Source organism: Phasianus colchicus, chromosome 1 (assembly GCF_987193195.1).
Source record: "Phasianus colchicus chromosome 1, bPhaCol1.hap1.1, whole genome shotgun sequence".
Classification (NCBI taxonomy): domain Eukaryota; kingdom Metazoa; phylum Chordata; class Aves; order Galliformes; family Phasianidae; genus Phasianus; species Phasianus colchicus.
The window spans coordinates 132263926-132285027 of NC_143436.1; the positions used below are offsets into that span (position 1 = coordinate 132263926).

The following is a 21102-nucleotide window of genomic DNA, read 5'->3' on the forward strand; positions in this document are numbered from 1 at the left end:
CATCAACTTCTGATTGAAGGGAGAGAAATAAGAAGCTTGATTTTACTTCTACTCACCTTGCTGGGAAAAGCTGGTTTTCACCCAGTGAGACAAGACTAAAAAACCCTCACAGTCTTTTCTGTAACTTGGAAAGAATGCAGTGTGGTTTTACACACTATCCAAACAAGTTTCCTTTCTCACTGTGGAAGAGTAAAAAGAACTAAATAACAAAAAAGAAGCATCTGAATAAATGCAAGTCTTGAATATGAAATCATCTGATAAGAAAGCATTCTAAAAGGCTAAAAGGTATTTTGTATATTTCCCATGGGACAGTGCACAGAAGCATTAATCTTTTTCAATCTGCAAAGGAAGCAAAAGAATATCTGGAGGTTAATGAGGGTATTCCTTACTATTACAGAAGGGCATGGCACACAGATGTATGCAGACTACATTATCTAGATGTCTAGAATAATTGTATTTTGAAAGATGCAGAACCTAGAAAACTTATCTTTTCTCAGTGGCTGCCAAAGCACAAAGCAGTGAAGCAGAGAGAGTAAATCAAGCAAGAAGGAGTAAGCAGACATACGTATTCTGGAACCTGTCAGCTTATGTCCACCAATCGTTTTTTTTTGTTTGTTTGTTTGTTTGTTTTTGTACCTAACCACAGAGGAAAATATATTGCAAAGTAGAAGATGACCTTTGCTGCCTGTGTAGCAGTGGAAATCAAAAGTTGCTGCAGATTCTTTCTTGGGTACGAGTATGGAAAAGAGTGGAGTGATAAGCTTCCAAGTTCCAAGTTATGAAAGTGGTCAGAAAGTGGAGGCGATATAAATGGACTAAGTCATAGTCTTTCAAGTAAGGCTTTGATGGGACTGTGTCCTTTTAGCTGGAGTAGACAGCTATGAGCAGAAGTACAAACAAAAATGAGAACATATCACTTCTACACTTACTCCTGGGACAGTCACTCAGACATACAACTGCTAAATAAACCTCACTTTACCTATCCAAGACTGAGTGGTAGAACCTACCTTCATGCATCTCATTCATCTAAACACTCCCACCAAAATGAAATGGCTGTGGAGAGGTTTTGCAGGATCTGGCCCCCAAAGCATAACTGTTTCCAAACTCTTATTTAGGCTTGAGGTACTCCTGGTATTCTTGTAAAATATAGCCAAAGGCGGCTGTCATTGATCACATTGTAATTAAAGACCAAGATATTCAAATTCAGTTTAATTTTCTCCTAGCACTACTGAAAATGGAACTCTCCTTCAATGAAAGCCACACTTACAATGCAGGACACAGAGATTTACTGGATAATAGGTTTACAGAGTAATTTGCTACTGACAGCTATCAAAATTTCAAGATGTATTTTGAAATCAGATCATCAGAGGTTTTGTAAAGAGTAAGGTTTTGATATTGCCCACAAACATTTCTTCTCTTTGCTTCTTTTACTTTTAGTCTTTGGAGATGTGGTTTCCTTCCCCCATCTAAACCTATCCCCAGTTTCTTATATTTTGGACAAGTGAAAAACAGAAGATAAACTGCATTTATCTTTCTTATTTGCGATTGTTCACCACTAAAATTCACTGGAAACATAGGGAAACAGCATTGACAGGCAGTGATGTTCCAAAGAACATGACAGCATTTCTGTTTTTCTCTCAAGGAGAAAAGGAACTGCTTTTCAATCAAATCTACTTCTTTTCTTTCTTTTCTTTTGAGGTGAGAAAAAAAATAATCAAGTCTTTCAGAAGAGAAAAAAATACAATGTAGTTTTTAGGTATGGTTTATCATCAACGATTTGTAACTATTTGCCACTGAAAGACCTTTTTACTGATTTTTGAATACTTTCTTTGCTTAAGTACAATTATTGAGACAGTCTGTAAAAGAAGCAATTCAGTTTGACAACGAAAACCAAATTGTTTGTAAAAAATGTGTATTTTAAGAATTTAATGGTCAAAAGTTTGAAAACTACAAAATAAGTTTCTAGACTAAAATACAGTTGGTAGTTCAGGAAAAATCCTTTCAACCTTTGCTACATGTGGCAACTACTCCAACTTTAATCCAAGGGTGACAGTTTAATTTTCAAAAATGTATTCAATCTTCTGGTCAGATCCAGGGAACGTAGATAAGGTCTGCAATATTTAATTCTATGGAAGAAATAAAAATGTCCTTTGGCAACTAGGTGTTTTTTTGTTTGTTTGTTTGTTTGTTTGTTTTAATTTTGTAAAATAACATTGAGAAAAAAAAATAAGAATGCATAAGAATGAGGGCACTTTTTAGTACACTTCAATCTGAAGAAAGTCACATATTACTAGTGCTACTATAGTGATTTTTACTCCTGGCCTATCAACTGTGATCTGCTACAATGACACAAGAAGGATCTTGTCCTGCTTCAAGTAGAAGTACTTTAGAATTCAATGACCATCCTGTGTTTAACCAGTCATAAAAAAGACAGTTAAAATCTTGAAAAACTGTAGAAGTTATGCCTACAGCTGCCTGTGTGCAGAGATAGGCAAGTCATTTATTTTTATCAAAATATTAGTGTTATTTTCACCTCAAATTAAAACAAATACATGTAAGTAGGCATCTAATTCCATGATTCCCAGACCTGTGCAGAAAGTAACTTCTCTATTTTGATCTCACCAGAGACATATATTAGTGTCTTTTGATGGTTTCTCTATAGCAAGGAGATAATCAAGAAAATATTTCCCAGAACTTATGGGACATAGCTCAAGTAAGTTTAAATACAAATGAGTAGTTTCATTGGCCTTAGCTTATTTGCTAATGCCAGTGTGTGTTGCTCTGAGCCCCAGGGATATGGCATTATTTTGAAGAAACTATGGGAATGAAGAACAAAATGACATACTTAACCTTTGACAGAATTGTGTATAGCTTCTATGTCAAGGGAGAATAGTAAGAATTCTAATATACAATAATTATTCATAAACATCGCTTACACTACAAATTCAGCTGAATTTTTAAGAATCTTTCCCTTAAAATGAATAGCAGTAAGGAGATAATTCTTCCATTTTTTCTTTTTTAGGGAATTAAAATTCTTCATCACACTCTGTGACGGTGAAGGTTAATGTGGCCTTTGTAATTTGAGATGAAACTGACCATGTCCTTCACTTTTGCTGCACTTTTACCATCTCTCCTCAGTGTGAAAACACAGCAGTCTTCACCACTACAGGCAACTTTTAAAGATAGAGGTATCCAACCCAGTAGACCAGGTTAAAGAGCAGGAAGGATGTAGGAAAAAAGACCCTAGAGTAAGAGTCCAATTCTAAGATGTCTATGTGAATCCGTCCTCTCCTCCACGAGCCTGATTTACATTCTTCATAACAACAGAAAAAACTCTGGCAGTCTTTCCCATCCAGACATTCATAGACACATGCCTCTTCAAATTCTTGCCAATACATGGCATTGTTCAATGTGATGACTGTAGTTGGTGGTCTCATATCAAGTACAGAATAATTCTGAGGAGAGAAAAAGAAACAAACAATGTGATGAACTCTTACGGATGATGCAAAATTAATAATCATACGAGAAGTCACGAGACATGAAAGATAAGCTGGGAGTAAACTGTCAAAACCACAGAAATCTAGATTCAGGGACCATCTTTCTTTCCATCAAAGTATGCCTTATCAGATGAATTTCCAGAAAGTTTGTGGAATGCTAAGTTAAATAAGCTGCATTCACTACCTCTTAAACTTACCATGATTTATAAAAACACATATAGTTTGCAACAAATAGCTATGATTTCAGTACAGGATTTTAAAATGCTGTTTGACAGCTGTCTGAACAGGAACCAGCAGTGTGCCCAGGTGGCCAACAAGGCAAACAGCACATTCTGGCCTGCAGCACAAATAGTCTGGTCAACAGGATGTTCCTCTGTACTCAGCACTGGTGAGACTGGACCCTGGTATTGTATTTAGCTGAGAATTCCTCATTACCAGAAAGATACTGAGCTGCTCAAACACATACAGAGAAAAGCAGCTAAGCTGCTAAAGAGACTGCATAAAAAAAACAAACACATGAGGAGTGGCTGAGGGAACTAAGGTTGTTAAGTCTGGCAAAGAAGGGGCTGAGGGGGAACTGCATCAGTCTCAACATGTACCTCAACTGAGGTTGTAGTGAGGTGGTGTTAGTCTCTTTTCTCAGGTGACAAAACATAAAGAAATGGCCTCAAGTTACACAGATGAGCTTTCAGTTAGATATCAGGAAATTTATTCACAGAAAGGGTGGTCAGACATTGGAATAGGCTGCCAAGGGAAGTGTTGGTACCTCTGTCAGTTATGTTTAAGAGATGCGTGCAAGGGGCAGTTAGGGATATGGTTCAGTGTTGGACTTCATGGTGTTAGGTTGATGGTTGGACCTGATGGCCTTAAGGATTTTTTCCAACCTAAATGATTCTATGATTCTATGCTCTTCTTGGTGTCCACCAGGACTCCAAGGTCCTTTTCTGCAAAGTTACTTTCTAACTGAATGGACCCCACAGTGTACAGGTGCCTGGAGTTGTTCTTCCCCAGGAGTTTATACTTCTCCTTGTTGAATTTCATGAGCCTTTTTCTCCAGCCTACTTAGCTGGGGCTGGGAGGAGAGCAGTATTCATACAACAGACACCATCTCGGTACCACCTGAGAGATCTGCCAAGGTAAGGCACTACTCAGGTGCCTTGGGCAAAACATTTCAGATGCAGTGATGAAACAAGGTTAATAAAATTATTTCAGATATAGTATATGTATGTTCTCCAGGAGGAAAAAAAATGAGGGGTGGGATTGCCTGTACATAGGTTGACTAAGATTACTGAAATTTAACCTTTTAAGTTGCATCACTTCAAGGTTGGCAAAAACTCAAGTATCCTGGGAGTAATTGACTTATGTTGTTCAGCTTCAGCAGCAGTTTGCATGCAAATTTGTGACACTTAGAGTAAGCCCCACTTCAATGTTAGGAAATGTCAGAACATTTCTCACATCTTAACATTAGGAAGAATGGGTAAAAAACTTCAAAAATCTGCAGGTAAACTATCAAGCAGATGAGACTACCAACCCTAGTATTTTAATTGTATTTCTTTTTCTTGTTCAATTGCAAAAAAAGGAAACTAACCATTCAATGTGCCTTATTGACCAAAGCTTTCAGAAAATTCTTTCCAAGGGATGACAGCAGTAGTAAGTGTATAAATGCAATTCCATTTATAAGGTATTCATTGTCAATATGCAGACTTTCTGTGCTATAAACTCTTCAAATGCAACAGAAAACCTTTTTAAAAACTTGTTTTAAATTATGTCTATAACATAATTGTGAAAGGTAAACTAGTAACATGGAGCTAGGAATTGTAAACGATACACTTTGGCATATAAAAATCAAGAAATATGAAAGAGGTAGTTAAGATCGATCCTTGTTTGTGTTTGCATCAGATATCTGGAAGCAGACCATTCATCTAGCTGCTAAACTGACCTTCTCTATCATTTACATATATGTATATTATAGTATGTATTACAGTTTTAGACTTCAATTGGGTGCTCAGCTTAAACTTTACTTCAGCTCTACTTAACCAAGTATTATCTGGAAATTTGAAGAATATAATTAATTCTATTCTTAGATATGGTTCTAATACACTCCTAACTATGTTAAACTTTTAAACCCAAAATATTTGAAAATCCGTCTGAAAGTTTGCTAAAGATTTTACAGATATACACGGACAAATTATTTTCTATAAAACTCATTAACTAAAACTTCATATACATTTTTGTTGGACTTGTGCTTATTAATTTTTACTAAAATGTAATGTAGAAGTGCAGTACTATGTACAGCAGAGGAACAGAAATCTTGGCTAAGAATAGCACAGAATATTTACACTTGACCCTTCTCTCTCCCAAATCATTTGATAAGTCTTTATAGAAAGAGGCAGGTATGTTCCTCTACCACAGTCAAAAACAAACTGACCTTTTAACAACAAAGCAAAAACAGTATTTATAGTGAAGTCAGGGTGAAGTATAACACAGCATTACAGCTTTCTTAGGAATTATTGCAAATAAATGTCAACCATACATTCATGCCACCATTGCTGTCACAGAACTAAACAGGGTACTTACCATCACATGACCAAAACTGACATCAGGTAGCTTAAATAAAGATAAGAAAAAAACTATTCAGAGGAAATATAAGCACTGTTTCATATGCACCTAATACTAAATACCATTTCTTAAAACAAATCTTTAAATGCATTTCTCCCTGAAACTCTTCACACTGAGCCTTTGAATTATATTCTGCACACTTTGAAACTGCATGAAATCTCAGGAGAACATGCACCTAGTTTCCAACCACTTTAAGTCTTTATTCAACCTTTTTTATTTTTATTTTTATTTTTAATTTAGCAAACAATAGCTAAGAAAGGATTTCCTCACAAATTAACTTATACACCATCAATGTTGCATGTTCTCTCATCTTCTTTTATGTCTGGAAATATGTCTTGCCCACAAGGATACTAAAGACTCTTTCATTCAACCTCTCTAAAGGATAGCAATTTGAGTTTGATCATTAGCAAGTTCACTTTGATTGTCCCATAAATTTCTTTCGATAACACTCTTCTGCCTTTCCCATGTAATGCATTTTTACAAATAGCTATTAGAGGTTTAATGGAGTTTTCATTAACTAAGTTTATTGGTTTCCATGTTTTCTCTAATTCTGTATTATTTTAATCTTTTCCTCTGTTATTTCTTCATTCAATCACTTTCTATAGCTTGTTTCAGTCCACTTCTACTTCCTATTATTCCCAGTATTTACCTTTCTTTCTTTAGTTTCCTCCTTCATAGTTTTCCTATTTGACTTTGTACTGCTGTTTTAAATGATTATATGTAAAGAGCTGGTGTATTGTTATTGCAATGGTCTTTTTGTCTAAAAATGCAACTTTTTTTTCAAAGACTTTGTAAGTGCCTTCCTTTGTTCTTGTACATAGGAACAATTGAGCACAGGACTAAAAATAAGTGCTGGTTCCCAATATGAAGAACAAGATCCCATTTTTAAAATTCATAAATATTCTTAAACCTGTTAAGGCACAAGATAGCTGATGCATTTGAATATACACTGATGTACATACGATTGCATAACGAGCTGTGATACCTGTTTCAGTGAAGCCCTTTATGACTACTAGAAGAGTAATGAGGGGGAAAAGGACACATGGGCAGAGCTGCTGCTTCATGGTCAGCAGGTTCCTTCTGTTAAGAACAGAACTCTAGGTAATTACTTTCCACCAGCTTTCAGAGTGAATAATACCTTGAAGTGGAAAAAGCTAGAAGGAATGGAGTGTAATGAGATTACAGGATGTTACTGAATGATTCTCAACCCTCTGAGCAACAGTCTTGAAAATAAAACACTCCTGTCTTACCGACTTTTTCTTCTTAGTACAGTTTGGTTTCCTGCAGCTGGAGTAGTAGTTGAGTGTTGCATACTCCATCAGAGCAGCAAATACAAATAGAAAGCATACAGTCACAAACAAATCCATAGCGGTGACATAGGAGACACGGGGTAATGACTTTCTTGCAATGGTGCTCAAAGTTGTCATGGTCAATACTGTTGTAATACCTGAAGAGAAAAACTGGATTTATTTTATGTAACATAATTTCTGCAGGCTTAAAAGAATCTTCGGAAAACTCTACGCACAACAGAATGCCAAAGAATACAAATTTTCAGAAGAAATTCATTGTTTTGTCTGGTATAAAAATAATAAAAAACAACTGTAGAGTGAGAAGTATTTACTAAAGAAAGCTTTCCTCAGCTGTTCATATTTGTCTTTGCCCCTCAGTATACTTTTCCTAATCTCCTTAAACTTTGTTAAGAAAAGTAAAAGAAAGCCCAACAGATACGGAACCCAGAACCATTAGTACAAAGAAACAAAGCAAAATCCCTAGAAAACATAAATGAAAACATGATTTTTTTTTTTTTTCACAGCAATACTCCTTTCGTGAAAAATCTTGTGCTCAAAATAAAAAAAAAAGAAAAGAAGAAAGAAAAAAGAAAATAAAAGAACTTTTCCTGCTGATTATGAATTCTGAAAATACATTTTCACACTCCTGCTTCCTTGGGAGTGCTCCACTGCTGTTTTCTTTCTGGGTAAGGGAAAACAGAATCTCATACAAGCTTCAGATGCAACCTTAATGGAAATAGCTTTTTCAATTTGTACAAAGCATCACATCTTAGATTGATATAGTAATAATGAATATAATCGGGATTACTTAGAGTGAAATACCCTGAAACAATAAAACCAATATTAGAATGAAGTCTATGGGGTGTCAGTTATTTGGCTGTTAGGTAATTCATATCATTTGTGTTAATTCCTCAGCAGAAGATGGCTTTTCATTCTCACTTTGGACTGATGTTTTTAATCATTTGTTATGAACCACAAGTCTTCAGATAGGAAAAACTAAACTCCTCAATGACTTGGAAGGAAAAATAAAGCTCTCACTCAAATAAGTCTCAAAAGAGAGCCTGCTCTAAAAACATAACTGTAAGGTAATCTTTCTTTTTATAGTTAAAGTGGTATTTTGCAGTGGTACATAGTGTTTGAAATGGCAGCAGATAATTTAAATTATACCTTATAGTAAAATTACTTTCCACAAATGGAACTGTGGAGAGTAAAAAGTACCAGTGGATTACTTCTGACTACTTTCTCTTTACTAAAGTATGCCCACCTCTGATTTTTAGCACTTGAAACTACAGCAATTCACAAGAATAACCTGCCTCATTCAAACCATAAAAAAGTCTCTGGAAGAGCCAAAATGATGATTATTGCATGGGCCTGGATTTTCTCTTACAACAAATAACAAATAGAAACAGGAAAAAAAATGTTGCTGGAAAAACAAACAAACAAACAAACAAACAAACAAACAAAAACAAATAGCAACCCAATAGTCAAGATCAAAGCAATGCTGGTAGAAAGTGGGAAATGTGGAAAATTTTCCTTCCATGGGAAACAGCCATATTCAGTGCACATCACTTCAATATTTGCACTGTCTTGCACTGTAGTTCATTCAAACTTTAAGCTAACTGATTCATCTAATCGTATATATTCAACAACACAAATAGTACAAAAGAGTTATCCCAGTATGACTGAATGCTTTGCAGATTTTTCTCAGGTTGTGGTTTTCGCTAATTTTCTACTGCTGCTAACATTAGTCTACATACGAATTGCAATTACATTTTTGAACTTCTGCACATACACGGTTTTAGACTTTCTACATATCTTCAACATCTAAAAGATACTACAAAAATATTTGCTTCTTCTCAATTGTATCACAATGTAGGTGGCTGCCGTGGTCCAGTAACATCTCCAGACCCCCAACAACAGCTCTGTAGCTAATGAACCTTTTAACAGCTCCAGACACAAACCCTATGCATTCATCGGAGTGGTCAACTGCAAAGATTTCAGTTGCAACAAATGTTGTCTCATTAGCCTTGATTTGGTCCTTGTTAGCTATAAATACATTTTTCTTCCTGTATGACCATGTTTCAGGTCTTGGGTGGCACTCTTTGTTTTTTTTGTTGTTTTTTTTTTTTAAAGAGACTAATAGCATTCAACCTCAATTGTTTTGACAATGAATCATGTTTTGCTATCAAAATATAAAACCTTAGGGAACAGAAAGTTTGAGAATATCACAAACCATTACAGTTTCCAGATTATGTGTCACATTTCAAATTATGTCAAGGGCATGACATATGAGTGCCATGTGCAGAGCTGGAAACATTCAAAGATGGAACAATCAGATTATTACGTCCATTATTTATATAAAATATTTTCACAATATGACAACCATTATAGAAGAATCATTCTTCATTTAAGCTGAGGATTAGACTTGGTCCAGCTCAGACCTTAGACAAAAAAATGAGCTTTTAAAATAACAAAAATTCACTCTAGTGTATCAACTTTAAACCTGACACATTAACACAAGTTTTGAAATACTAAAATGAGTCCTATGAGGACACATGCAGAGAGCAAAGAGAAAGAAATGTACAAGATGATATAGTTTTACATTCCTATGCAATTGTAAGTCAGAATATGCCAGTATACACATAAGAATAAAATGAAAAACCCACTACTGCCGAATACAATATCTAGATTCCTTACCCTTTGTTCATTTTATCTATCATGTTAAGAAAACTCAGTTTGGTGAGTGGTTTTAAATGCAATAAACTTTGACAGATGAAATTGTTAAGTCTCTCACCTAGGAGACATCAGTACTGTGAAGTGAGCTTTGAATCTGTTATTGAAATTTGCAGTGCTTTGGAACTATTTCAGCAGAATTCTAACATCAGCCAGGAACAGCTTTGAAGTAAACTAGCTTCAAAAATTTCTGGTAGGTAGGTGTGAGAAGGAGCACATGCTTGTGTATAAATACCACTTTTGTGACATTTATATTCTCTGAGCAAATTCCATACCAAAGATAGAATGAATATTTGATAAATCAAAAAGGATTTTCCAGTAGATCAGTGTAGGTATACAAAATGCTTGAGAACACTTTAACCTTTAGATCACTGGCATAAATAGTTATTTAACATAACGGTTGTCAGAAAGCTGCTTACTGTGCAGTGGCATGTCAAGTGAAGTAACAGGAGTATTAGAAACTGTGGTCAGGGAGGCTCAATTTTTCTTATTTTCCTGTAGGAAAAAGTATATTGCTTTACCCAAGGTATCACTTGTTTATAAACTTCATTTCTTCACCTTTCTGGTCTGGCACCTGTTTTGAGCATTTGCTTTATTTTTCTAGGGAAGGAACTTAAGGCAAAATGACAAGGAGAGCAACGTTCACTTTTTCTTAAACGTCATCTCTAATTTCTTTTATACCAAAGCATCGCAGGCCTTGATACCCGCTACGTTTTTTTAAGCTACCATCTGAAGTTGCTGTATAGTAACTGCCTTTTTGTATTCAACATTACAGCCATTTTTTAAAAAGCGGGGGGGAGCTCAGATGAAAGCTTTGGTTTAACTTAATTCCCTTCATCCTCAAGAAAAACAACCTCCTATTTTTCAGATCATAACTTTTCTTCACATACTTGCTGGCTCTTCTTGACTGTGAACACTGGGAGAAGATCATTTTGATTACCAGAGACAGGTAAAAACAGCAGAGAGCTATTTTTTCCCCTCTGAATGAAGAAAAGTATAACTGGAGATCACAAAACACAGTTCTCATCCAACAGCTGAATTCTATTTCCATTTTCCCACTGACTCTTCTGGTGTCCTGGAGTGAATCACACTAACACTCTTGGCCTCAGCCCCTCAAAGAGTGTGTTAAAAAGGGGCTGTGATACCAAGTTTTTAGAAACCACTTAGATGCCTTTAGACAGTGCTGCTGAAAGGATGATTATAGTCCCACTTTTTCCCTCAGCAAAATACCCCTGACTGCATTTAGTTTTCCAGCACAAAAATTACTTATTACTTACTGTTATTCAGAAAGGGGTAAAACCCGTCCTTCATATAACCCTGAGTAGTTGCCAATAGCTTAGAAAATTACTCATTAATTTCAGAGAGTGAAATGTTTCCCTGATGCTAGTCCTTCACATTAATGCAGTTATACTCAGGGCAGTTTTGGTGCACTGAGTATGCAATTCATTTCAACTAATTAGCAGGATAATTTCAGTGGTTTGCCTTTGGCTGTATTACTCAGATTTTACCATGTGCCACTCTCAAAATGTGGAAGTCTGTTGCTCTGATAGATTTATAGCTTCTGTTATACAGGCAGACCTACAGTAAGCTGGGAACATTTGCATCTTGCATCCCAAGAGTCAAAAGGCCATTTGCAATTTGGGAGTAATGGGTCTCTGGTCATGTACAAAAAGAGGTGACCCACATACCTATTATTTTCTAGTCACTTTGCTTTATTTATAAGAAAGTTTTATTTTAATTTTCTATCAGAGTTTTATGAGTTAGCAATCACAGCCACTGGATACAGCCTTGGAATATCGCACTTTCATGGTGAGATATTCACAACCTTAATATAAGAATACATTTTTTCTCTGAACTTCATGCTGGTAATGGGGGTGAGGCAGGGAGAGCCACACTGTTATGATCAGTACCCTACTTTTGATTCTAATTAATTTAAATCTGAGCTGTGTGGTGTGGAGAACTCAGAGACAGGGTATGAAGTCTGCCTCCAGAAAATTACTAATGCAGATTGTTAGACATCTTTTCTACCTTTTTACTTTTCTGGTAAAAATAAGCATTATGGAAGATAAGTCAAATGGATGCTCTGCACACACATGGGGCTTTGTACTCCTAGTTGAAAACGACAGAGCACGGTCAATCTTTTCTTGTCCACTGAGCCATTCAATTTCAGAAGAAAGTTGTTCCACAGAAAAGTATGCTAAAGGCCTATTCAATTTTCTGGCTACCAAAGGAAACAGAGCCAGGAGCAGGTAATCACACAGGTGCTCTGTCCTCACTTTTAGTCTGTCTTCACACTGCCTTGGAGATAGAAGGGGTCACAGATTAGACTCTTAGGATCTTCCGTGTTGCCAGAGCACTCTGGCACTCAGAAAATGTTAGCTGGACCCACAAGATGCCACATGGCTACATTTGTCAGTTTTACAGACTCCTGTAGCAAATCTTGCAGATTTCAGTCTTGAGCTCACCTCATACAAAAAGGGTTTTAATACAGAATTATCTGTAAAATATGAACTAGTGTTGTCTGCTTGTACTTGTCCTATTAAAGATTCTTTTAGGTTTTCCTTACTATTGATCCTGCTACCATCCACTGAGCTGCTCTTGGCTTGAAAGATGCCCCTTGTCATTCACTAAAGCTGATACAACCTCTCCCTAGAAAGATGTCTAAGGATTGAGAGAGGCATAGTTGGCATATAGTTTTTTTTTGCTTAAATAAAGCTGTGGCTAGTGAGGGACTCATTCTTAGAGAGTATTTTTGATAATATAATTCTTCTGTCATTCAGCAGAAGGTTAATGAACTATGGAAACATAGATGATTTAGAAAGATGGCTTTCATACCAGGTGTTAGTACACCTTGAACAGATGACAATATGCTTTTCGTGTAAGTTAAGGACTTAGAAAGTGGGATTAGAATTCTGGAAGAGTTCAAGCGACTTTGCAGCTAAAATCTCATTCAAAGTGAATGGGCTTCAAAGTCTCTGTAGCACCTCCTTATTATTTTTCCCTTCAGATCCATCAGGGGGTGTAAGCTGGAAACTAGAACACTCTTAAAACTGGTTGCTTCTCAAAATTATTAGTGCAGGAGAGGGACAGAGAGAAACAGGATAAGTCATTTTGAAGTAATATATAAAGGCAGCACCGTTGAACAAGATGTCCTCCTCCTGACATCAAGTACAGCACCTGTGCTTTGGTGTTTGGAAGAGAGCAGACAGAGATGAATTTGCACAAAAAGTAACAACCATTTCTGGTAGATGCTTACTTATTTTGGTGGAATGGGATGAGAAATACTTGATCAGAAGTTTAGGAGAGTGAAGGTTCATTCAAATGGCCTTTCCTATCATGTGGTTTGAATAAAGGCCCGTCGTCTCACAGAAGGCCTCAAGAACCCCATGCCTGCCACCTTCATGCAGTCTCAGGGAAAACAGCCCATCTGTATCCTTTGTCCTAGTACTTCCCTGCAGCAGTGCCTCCACCTCAAGCCAGGGGATTCAGTTGCTTTTACAAATGTTTCCTGTCCAAAAAAATGTTTTCTGTTCAAAAAATCAAGTGAGCTGGTTTTCAATAATCTGTTGTCTTGTGTTGGAATGATTTAGAGGGCACAGAGATGTGAGAAGCTCTAGCAGGAGGAAGCAATGAATAGCTGAGAATGGTAACATCTACTCTTGAAAATAGGCATGTAAAACATGAAACACCTCCCCTTTTTCCTATACTGGTATAAAATGTTCCTGACTGAATAAATTAGTGATCTGCAGCGCAACCTCAGTCTGGACCAAAATGTTTTTCCTTCATTCTGATGTACACCTATAAGGCTGTTGTCAAACGGCCCTATAGGTGCAAAACCTGAAGGTTTTCATATAGACATAAGAAAAAATGGCCAGTTTCTTGGCATATCCTAAAGCACAGTGCCAAATAGCACACGATGGTCCTGACACAAATGACGTGCTGAAAAATCTTTTTCAGCACAACCTATGAAAAATATCTATACATCTAGAATGGGACTTAACTTCAAACTCACAAGCATAAAACATTTTGAATGAACTAATACTATTATATCCCACAGTTTTTTAGTGTATATAGGATATCATTTCCTATAGGGAAAGAGTTTCAGAAGAAAAAGAAGCCAGCAGTGCAATTAATTTATTCTTTAAAAATGTCACTGAAATACCATACTGAGAACAAGGGGAGAGCCATTAGTTCTAGAATATTATGCAAAATATGTGGCAGTGTCATTCCAAAGGGCCAGGGTAGTTTACTTTTAATTACTATTTAAAAGGCAGAAAACAAAAGGCTTCATTGATAAATAGACATAGTAGCATTAATATAAAGCATATATCTTGTGATCTTTTTGAAAAGAAGCTGACATTTTCGAATGACAGTATAGAAACTACATGAAGAGAGCAGAGAAAGAAATCATTAACAACTTACCTAATGCTGTTCTTGCTGGTGTGGCATCTTTTTTAATCCAAAAGGACACCCAGGAAAGAACAACAGTTAATATACAGGGAATGTATGTTTGAATAGTGAAGTATCCCATTCTTCTACTTAAGTCGAAGTATATAGTCATGACTACATAATCACCTGCAATAATAGCACAGAAAATAAATTGACATTGTGGTGAGATACAGGTAGTTCTTCATTGTGCTGTGTTTTTAAGCTCCGTAAAATACAGCATGTGAAATGTTTCTCAATGTTTTGAGAGAATCTGAGCAATAATAAAGACAAGACTTGAAATAAACTTGTCCATTTTAATTTCCTATCGTTTAGGTCTCTGAAAATGTTGACCTATTTGAACAGGCAGAGGATCTTGGGAATTCTTCATGATGAGTAATCTTTTGAAAAGCATCTTGGCTTTCCAGACTTGGTATTTCTGGATGGGTAAGTGGCCACAAACATGAATCTACCTTCATTCACTAGATGTGGAAGCAGCCCACGCAAAATCTCTCCTTCAGCAGACTGTGCTGTCCTTCTTGCAGATCTGAATGACTTCTGTTGCCTTTTTCTAACATGTGAATCAGGTGGTAGGGGTGTGTATGGCAAAGTGTAGCATGCACAGCAGTATGCCTTTATATAATAAGTTATTTATAGACACTAGAGCCTTGATGCTGGTGAAAGAGGTCAGAATACATATTTTTAAAGGTCACATCACTATAAATCAAGAATCTGTTTTTATCAGCATTCCTCCATCTAAAAGTAGTAATGGTCACTTGTGGTACTGTAAACCTTCAGAAGATGACCCTGGACATAATGCTTGTTATTCTGCAGGATACTAAAAATCATAAGATCAAGAGCTCAGTAAGAAGCCTATTTTATCTCACATTATATGATTTTCTTCACACTATCTCTTCTGCTAATCTTCACAACTCCATAGGGGATAACAATCTGTCCCTCTCTCTACATAGTAGAGACCTTATCACCTCTATCCTCAGTAGCAGCTCCCTCAGTTTCACAGCTGTTAACTATCCTTTTCTCTCAGACAGCCACAGTGATTAACAATAATGAAATTGAACTGAGACCAATTTCTGTACTTTGCTTGGAGTATGTTGATTCAATTTTAGATGTGAAGAAGAGTTTATATGCCAGAGAACTTTTATGGTGTTTTTTTTTTTTTTTTTTTTTTTGTCTGACTATGTCACTTGACTAATAAATTATACAAGCTTCTTGTTACAAGGCTTGCTTTTCTAGAATAAGATATTTGCAGAAGACGTAATTTACTACAGGTAGATAAATATGTCCTCTTACAGCAAAATTCCAAAAGAAATTGATAGAACAGAGGAATTACTTCCCAACAGATTGGTAACTGAGAGTGTATAAACAAAAGCAATGAATACAATGGATATTTTGACGATAGCAAAATATGACACAGAAAATACATTAATTCAGTAAAAATAATTTCCACCCAAAGAAACTCTGAAGACCACTATAAAATGAGTGAACTTCCATAAGTTAAAAAGTCAAAGGTAAATAAAAATCTGAGGGTGGCATTTGGGAAGAGAAACTTAGAACAATGAGTCAATAAGAAATGTTCTATGTGTTAGTACATTATTTTAAGATAGCTATAAATTGGAAGAGGTTTGATATGCTCACGGGTACTTCCATCATGCCTCTGTTAGATGAATGGATGGATTTTCATGAGTACTGTGCAAGTACAAACCTTATCACCCCAAGAAGTTGGACATTCATTCCAAAATTCCTCATGCATTTAACATACAAAGACAGAGCTTTAAACTAGAGCCCAGTGCTGTTACAAGCAGAGAGCACTGCAATACATCATGATGTAGTGAGCCTTGTGGGTTTTCACAGACTGGTTACTTTCATTCCACTAATCCCCATCACTTTTCTCTGTACAGGGAATGGCAGCAGGGAACTGACATGGGTAAGTATCCGCTGGTCCTTCTGACTTACTATTAAACTGTATCAGCATTCTAATCTTCAACTAATAAGAACAAACCCAACTACCCAATGTGACTTATCTGAATTTTACAAAGAACTGCAAATTCCCAAGTATCCAACAAAGACCCATAGAAGCACTTAAGGAATATGAAATCCTAGGATAATTATTGGGTCAATTCATTTAACCATCAATTTCTTTTCTTACCTGAAATTCACACAAAAAATTCTCACATGAAGAAGGGAGACACAGTCATATAGGCAGCAGCTGTGCATATGATCTTATATACTGTACCTTCTGTGATGTTCTCTAACTTACGTACTGATAGGCAATATAAAAAAACATTGGGAGAATAATTTTGTTCAGTAGAATTATTGGCACACAGTGGAGTAAGATAAGAATTATCTGGTTCTCCTACAAGAATCTTGCAGAACATGGAGAGGACACAGCTTGGAGAATAACAGTATTGATGGTAATGCATAGGAAAAGGAGAAGGAAATCACTGCTGAAATGGTGACCAAACATAAAAATGTTGGGGGTGCTTTTAAAGATAAACCCTTTTCTGTACTACATGTACTGAGTGCATTTTTTAATAGTTTTTGTAAATTTTGATTTACAACTAAGTTACCACTTCAGTTCTATCTTCAGCTAGTATTGGGACACCTGAATAGTTTCTGCATACAGAAGAGCAGGCCTGTGTGTGCTGTGGCTACTTTCCTTAATGTACTGCTTCAGAATGCATTATTGTTATCAAAGTCTAAATTACTCCTTCCAGAAACATGCATTATTCTCTCTATATCTAAAAGCACTTGGCTGCAGCTTAAAGAAAAGCAACTGTGCTACATATATTTCAGAATTTCTCTATACACACAAAATAATTTTACAGGTACTAAACACTCATGGAAAACTAACTTTCAGAACAAAGAAACATTCCCCTCTTCTAAAAGACCTTACCTAAAACCCATTCTGTATGTCCTGCAGGCATGAGCAACCCAAAGGACAGAAAAAGCTTTCAAAGACTCTGCATTCTTTCTCCTTGCTTCTTTACCAGCCTCCACAACCCCACCAGCCATTACTGCGACTGTTAGGACAGGAGCTAGGGCTCATTATGCGACAAAACCCTGCAGACAAGACGGGAAAACACTCCAAACTGCATATCATTAAATCAGTGTTCTTGATTTACAAGCAATCACAGAATGATTGCCTGCCCAGGAACCACTGTGATAGCAAGTATCAGGAAACTCTGAAATTCAGAGAGGAATTTTACTTTTTAACAGCTTAAGGAATTTCTCAGGAAGGCAAACTAACTTTTAACCGAACTATCAGACCAATTCACTATAATAATAGTAAGTACCTTAAGGCAAAATATTCCATGATAATTTTCTATAACAAGAACAAAAGATGCATCTTGAGGCAGGAGAAATGCAGCAAGGCTTCCCATGAAACCAAAATGACTGCTGTCTGTAACCCATAGAACTTGTATTAGTTTAACATTTTAGTATGAAAATAGGACACCATTTGGAGCAATAATGATTTTATAAGGAATAATCACTGTGGATTTTAATGAACAGTGCTAAACTATAGTCTATTTCCATTTTTTTATTGAACATTAAGGACATGCTTGACAGAACTGCCGGAATTTTATCTGCATTGTTCCAAGGACAGTTCCCTTTAAGGGTGAAGTATTTCAAGAAAATATTTTAAAAATATGTATTTACTCAAACCACATTATACTATCTTACCACATGCTTTCAGTCATCCTCCCATTATACTCTGAAGTTAACGAGTACTGCAGTCCCAATTATCTCAGAAAAAAAAGTTAAAGGATGAATGACTTTACAAAGACTGCAATATGAAAATACAATGTATACATAGAACAATTTCAGCAGGTAAGTGGAAGCTCACAATCTAATTGTCCATCACTAGAACTGGAGAATAATGAAGATTGGCAGAGTTTACCTATGTTGTTATAAGAGTTTAATTACAGAAAAAAAAAAAAAAGAAGCATAGTCACTAGAAAGACTCACACAGTATGTCACGAGTATTTCTTTAGCAGTGAGAGCATAGTATACATTGAGGCACCTTCCCTATTATCTTAACAAATCACATTTATCTAATAGTGAGCAACTTAATTTTCTAAGATTCGGCGCTTCATCTTTTCTTCATTTTGTTTTTATTTGAAAGCAAGAGAAGGCAATGTTTAATCCTGCTATTTAATATGTACATCCTTTCAATTTACTTTTTGGTTTTTACTTCCCCAAGCCCCCTAGTTTTGTTTCATGAACTAGGTTTATATGATTTCTTAACCAGCCGAAAGTTTTCTAACTGTTTGGCCACTGCCTATCATGCCTACAGTATAGTGTCCTTGAGTTACATGTACAGTTAATTTCTTTGTAATATAGGTGATTTGAAAACTATTAGCTAAAGCTAAGGACCACTCCTGTGGTCAGACAGATAAAAAGTAAAAGCAGTGGAAAACAAATTTTAATCTAAGTCAGCAGTTAGAGTAGATTTTGTGAAATGTTCACCATAGAGTTTTGGTTTTTGTTTTCGTAAAAGACTCATGCTCTTGTGTTAGTGCAGGTTTCAGGTGGGGCTGTGTAGATTTTAGGTATGCATGCTTCAGGTTCAAGGGATACAGAGTTTTTGCACATTCTGGAAATAATATTTCAGCATAGAGTAAGCATGAAACAGAGACTGTCATAAAAAATGCAGTGCTGCCTAATTAACAATAGAATTTTTCCTCCAACTCAGACAAAACAGTCATGCAAACTAGGCTTTTTAATATTCCAGGCCATCAAGCCAAACCCTCAGAAACAGACTCATTTGAAGTACAAATACAGTTGTGGTTTAACCCATCAGGCAGTGGTTTGCTCACTTCCCACAAATGTTGTATGGCAGAAAATATTTATATATCTATATCTATATCTGAATCAACTATATCTAGCTATATCATCTATACCTACACCTAGCTCTATCTCAATCCACTATGCAACTACTGGGCACCTGACACCCTGCTCACTGACTGATGCACCAAAACTGATGAACCAAACCAACCAACACTCAGCCAATCCCTGAGCAGCAGTCTTCTTGCTAGCATTGTTCAAATGAAAAGAGATGGATCAGGATTTCTTGAAGTACACTGTCTATCACTAACGGTTCAGCAGCTGGTCTGCCTACAGAGTCAATATCCCATTCTAAGCTGATTTTCCCAGATCTCTCAAGCCCAGGTTTGGAGTAGGTTTAAGTTCGAAGTTCCAAAGATCTAGTAAAATTGCAGAGGAAACAGGTGGACTGCCTCACCAAAAAGGATATATTCTTACAAGAGAAAACAAAAAAAAGTGAAAATTCAATTTTATGGTTCTCTTAGAATGAAAAAAAAAAATAATAATAATAAGAAGAAAAGTCATGAAACTGTCATTAAAAGTATCTATCTTTTTGAACAACTGTGTAAGCAATTGAGAAACTGAGGACTTCTTGTACGTTTTTTTGTGACTTCTTAAAAATGTGTCAGTCAGTGCACATCAAATGCTTTTACCGTCAGGTACAATCTTTGATCCAGAGCACTCTAGGACAAATGCTTCCAAGCCAGAAAGAAGAATAAAATACCTAGGTAATTCTGTTAAGGTCTTGTCTTGCTGGTGATGTCATGCACTTGGATGGGAGCATAATACAGCAAAAAAAACCCACCTTTGCACCTCATCCTCAATACTGAATGTTCTTGTAGTGGTCGCAAGCTCATTACATACATATTTTCTGTATAAGCTGCATGGTTAAATACACAAGAAAAGTATACAGGTCTTCAGATGTGGTATTTGTTGCATTCTCATGTTGCGTTGTTACAAGATACCCTGCCACTGCTAAAAACCTTATATAATAGCCACTGTACCAATAGAGAAGAAAAAAGCTTTTCGTCCAAAGATCTTTATGAATTTATAATTGCCTTTGGCCTCATCAATAAGCGTATGTGTGCAAATTTAACTCAGAGGTGGTTTTCATCACTTATAATTGAAATGTAGACTTTCCAGAAATACATGCATGTCACAAGTGCTAATTCATTATTGCTATCAAAGACAAATTAGTATACCAGAAAAATAAAAAGAAACCTAACATTAACTATATTGTATATGCTTGTAGACATCATATGCAGTTATATATAGGTATATTTTCATAAGTAGGCATAATAATCAAATGTTGACAACTTCCTCTTGAGTGTGAAGAGCAAAGCCCTGATCCTGGATAGTACAAAGATGAGAGGTTTTTTCTAACTCAGGAAATACTATGTCTTAAATTATCAGAACTGAAAAAAATTATGGCCTGGTTTAGTTTGGTTTTGTGTGTGTCTAAGAACATGAACAATATAACATTGAGGAACATATTTCTACTCGAGGCTATGTTTTTTTAATAGATATATATCACTATCAAAAATTGCATTTCTGATATTTGTTCTTCCTTACACAGTGACGGTTCATTTCCTTTGACTCGAGTAGAATTTTCAAAAGATTTTTTGTAAAATGTACTATTAAATGAATTATTGTCTGCTTTTAAAAGTTATGCCTATATTTCCAGTTCCTTCATC

General features: G+C 36.0%; 1 protein-coding gene across 2 annotated transcripts in view; it reads right to left on the bottom strand.

Annotated features, from left to right (window-relative positions):
* Positions 1-1269: 1269 nt before the first annotated feature.
* Positions 1270-21102, bottom strand: part of GABRG3 (gamma-aminobutyric acid type A receptor subunit gamma3) — a 297135-nt gene continuing 277302 nt past the window's right edge. Inside the window, exons 7-10 of one of the 2 annotated variants that reach the window (XM_031605274.2) lie at positions 14561-14713; positions 7367-7563; positions 6075-6104; positions 1270-3455 (exon numbers count right to left, since the gene is read on the bottom strand). In XM_031605274.2, the coding sequence (XP_031461134.1) occupies positions 3177-3455; positions 6075-6104; positions 7367-7563; positions 14561-14713 (659 nt within the window). In that variant the 3' untranslated portion in view covers positions 1270-3176. The remainder of the gene's footprint in view (positions 3456-6074; positions 6105-7366; positions 7564-14560; positions 14714-21102) is intronic. The other variant, XM_031605275.2, reaches the window with a different exon arrangement.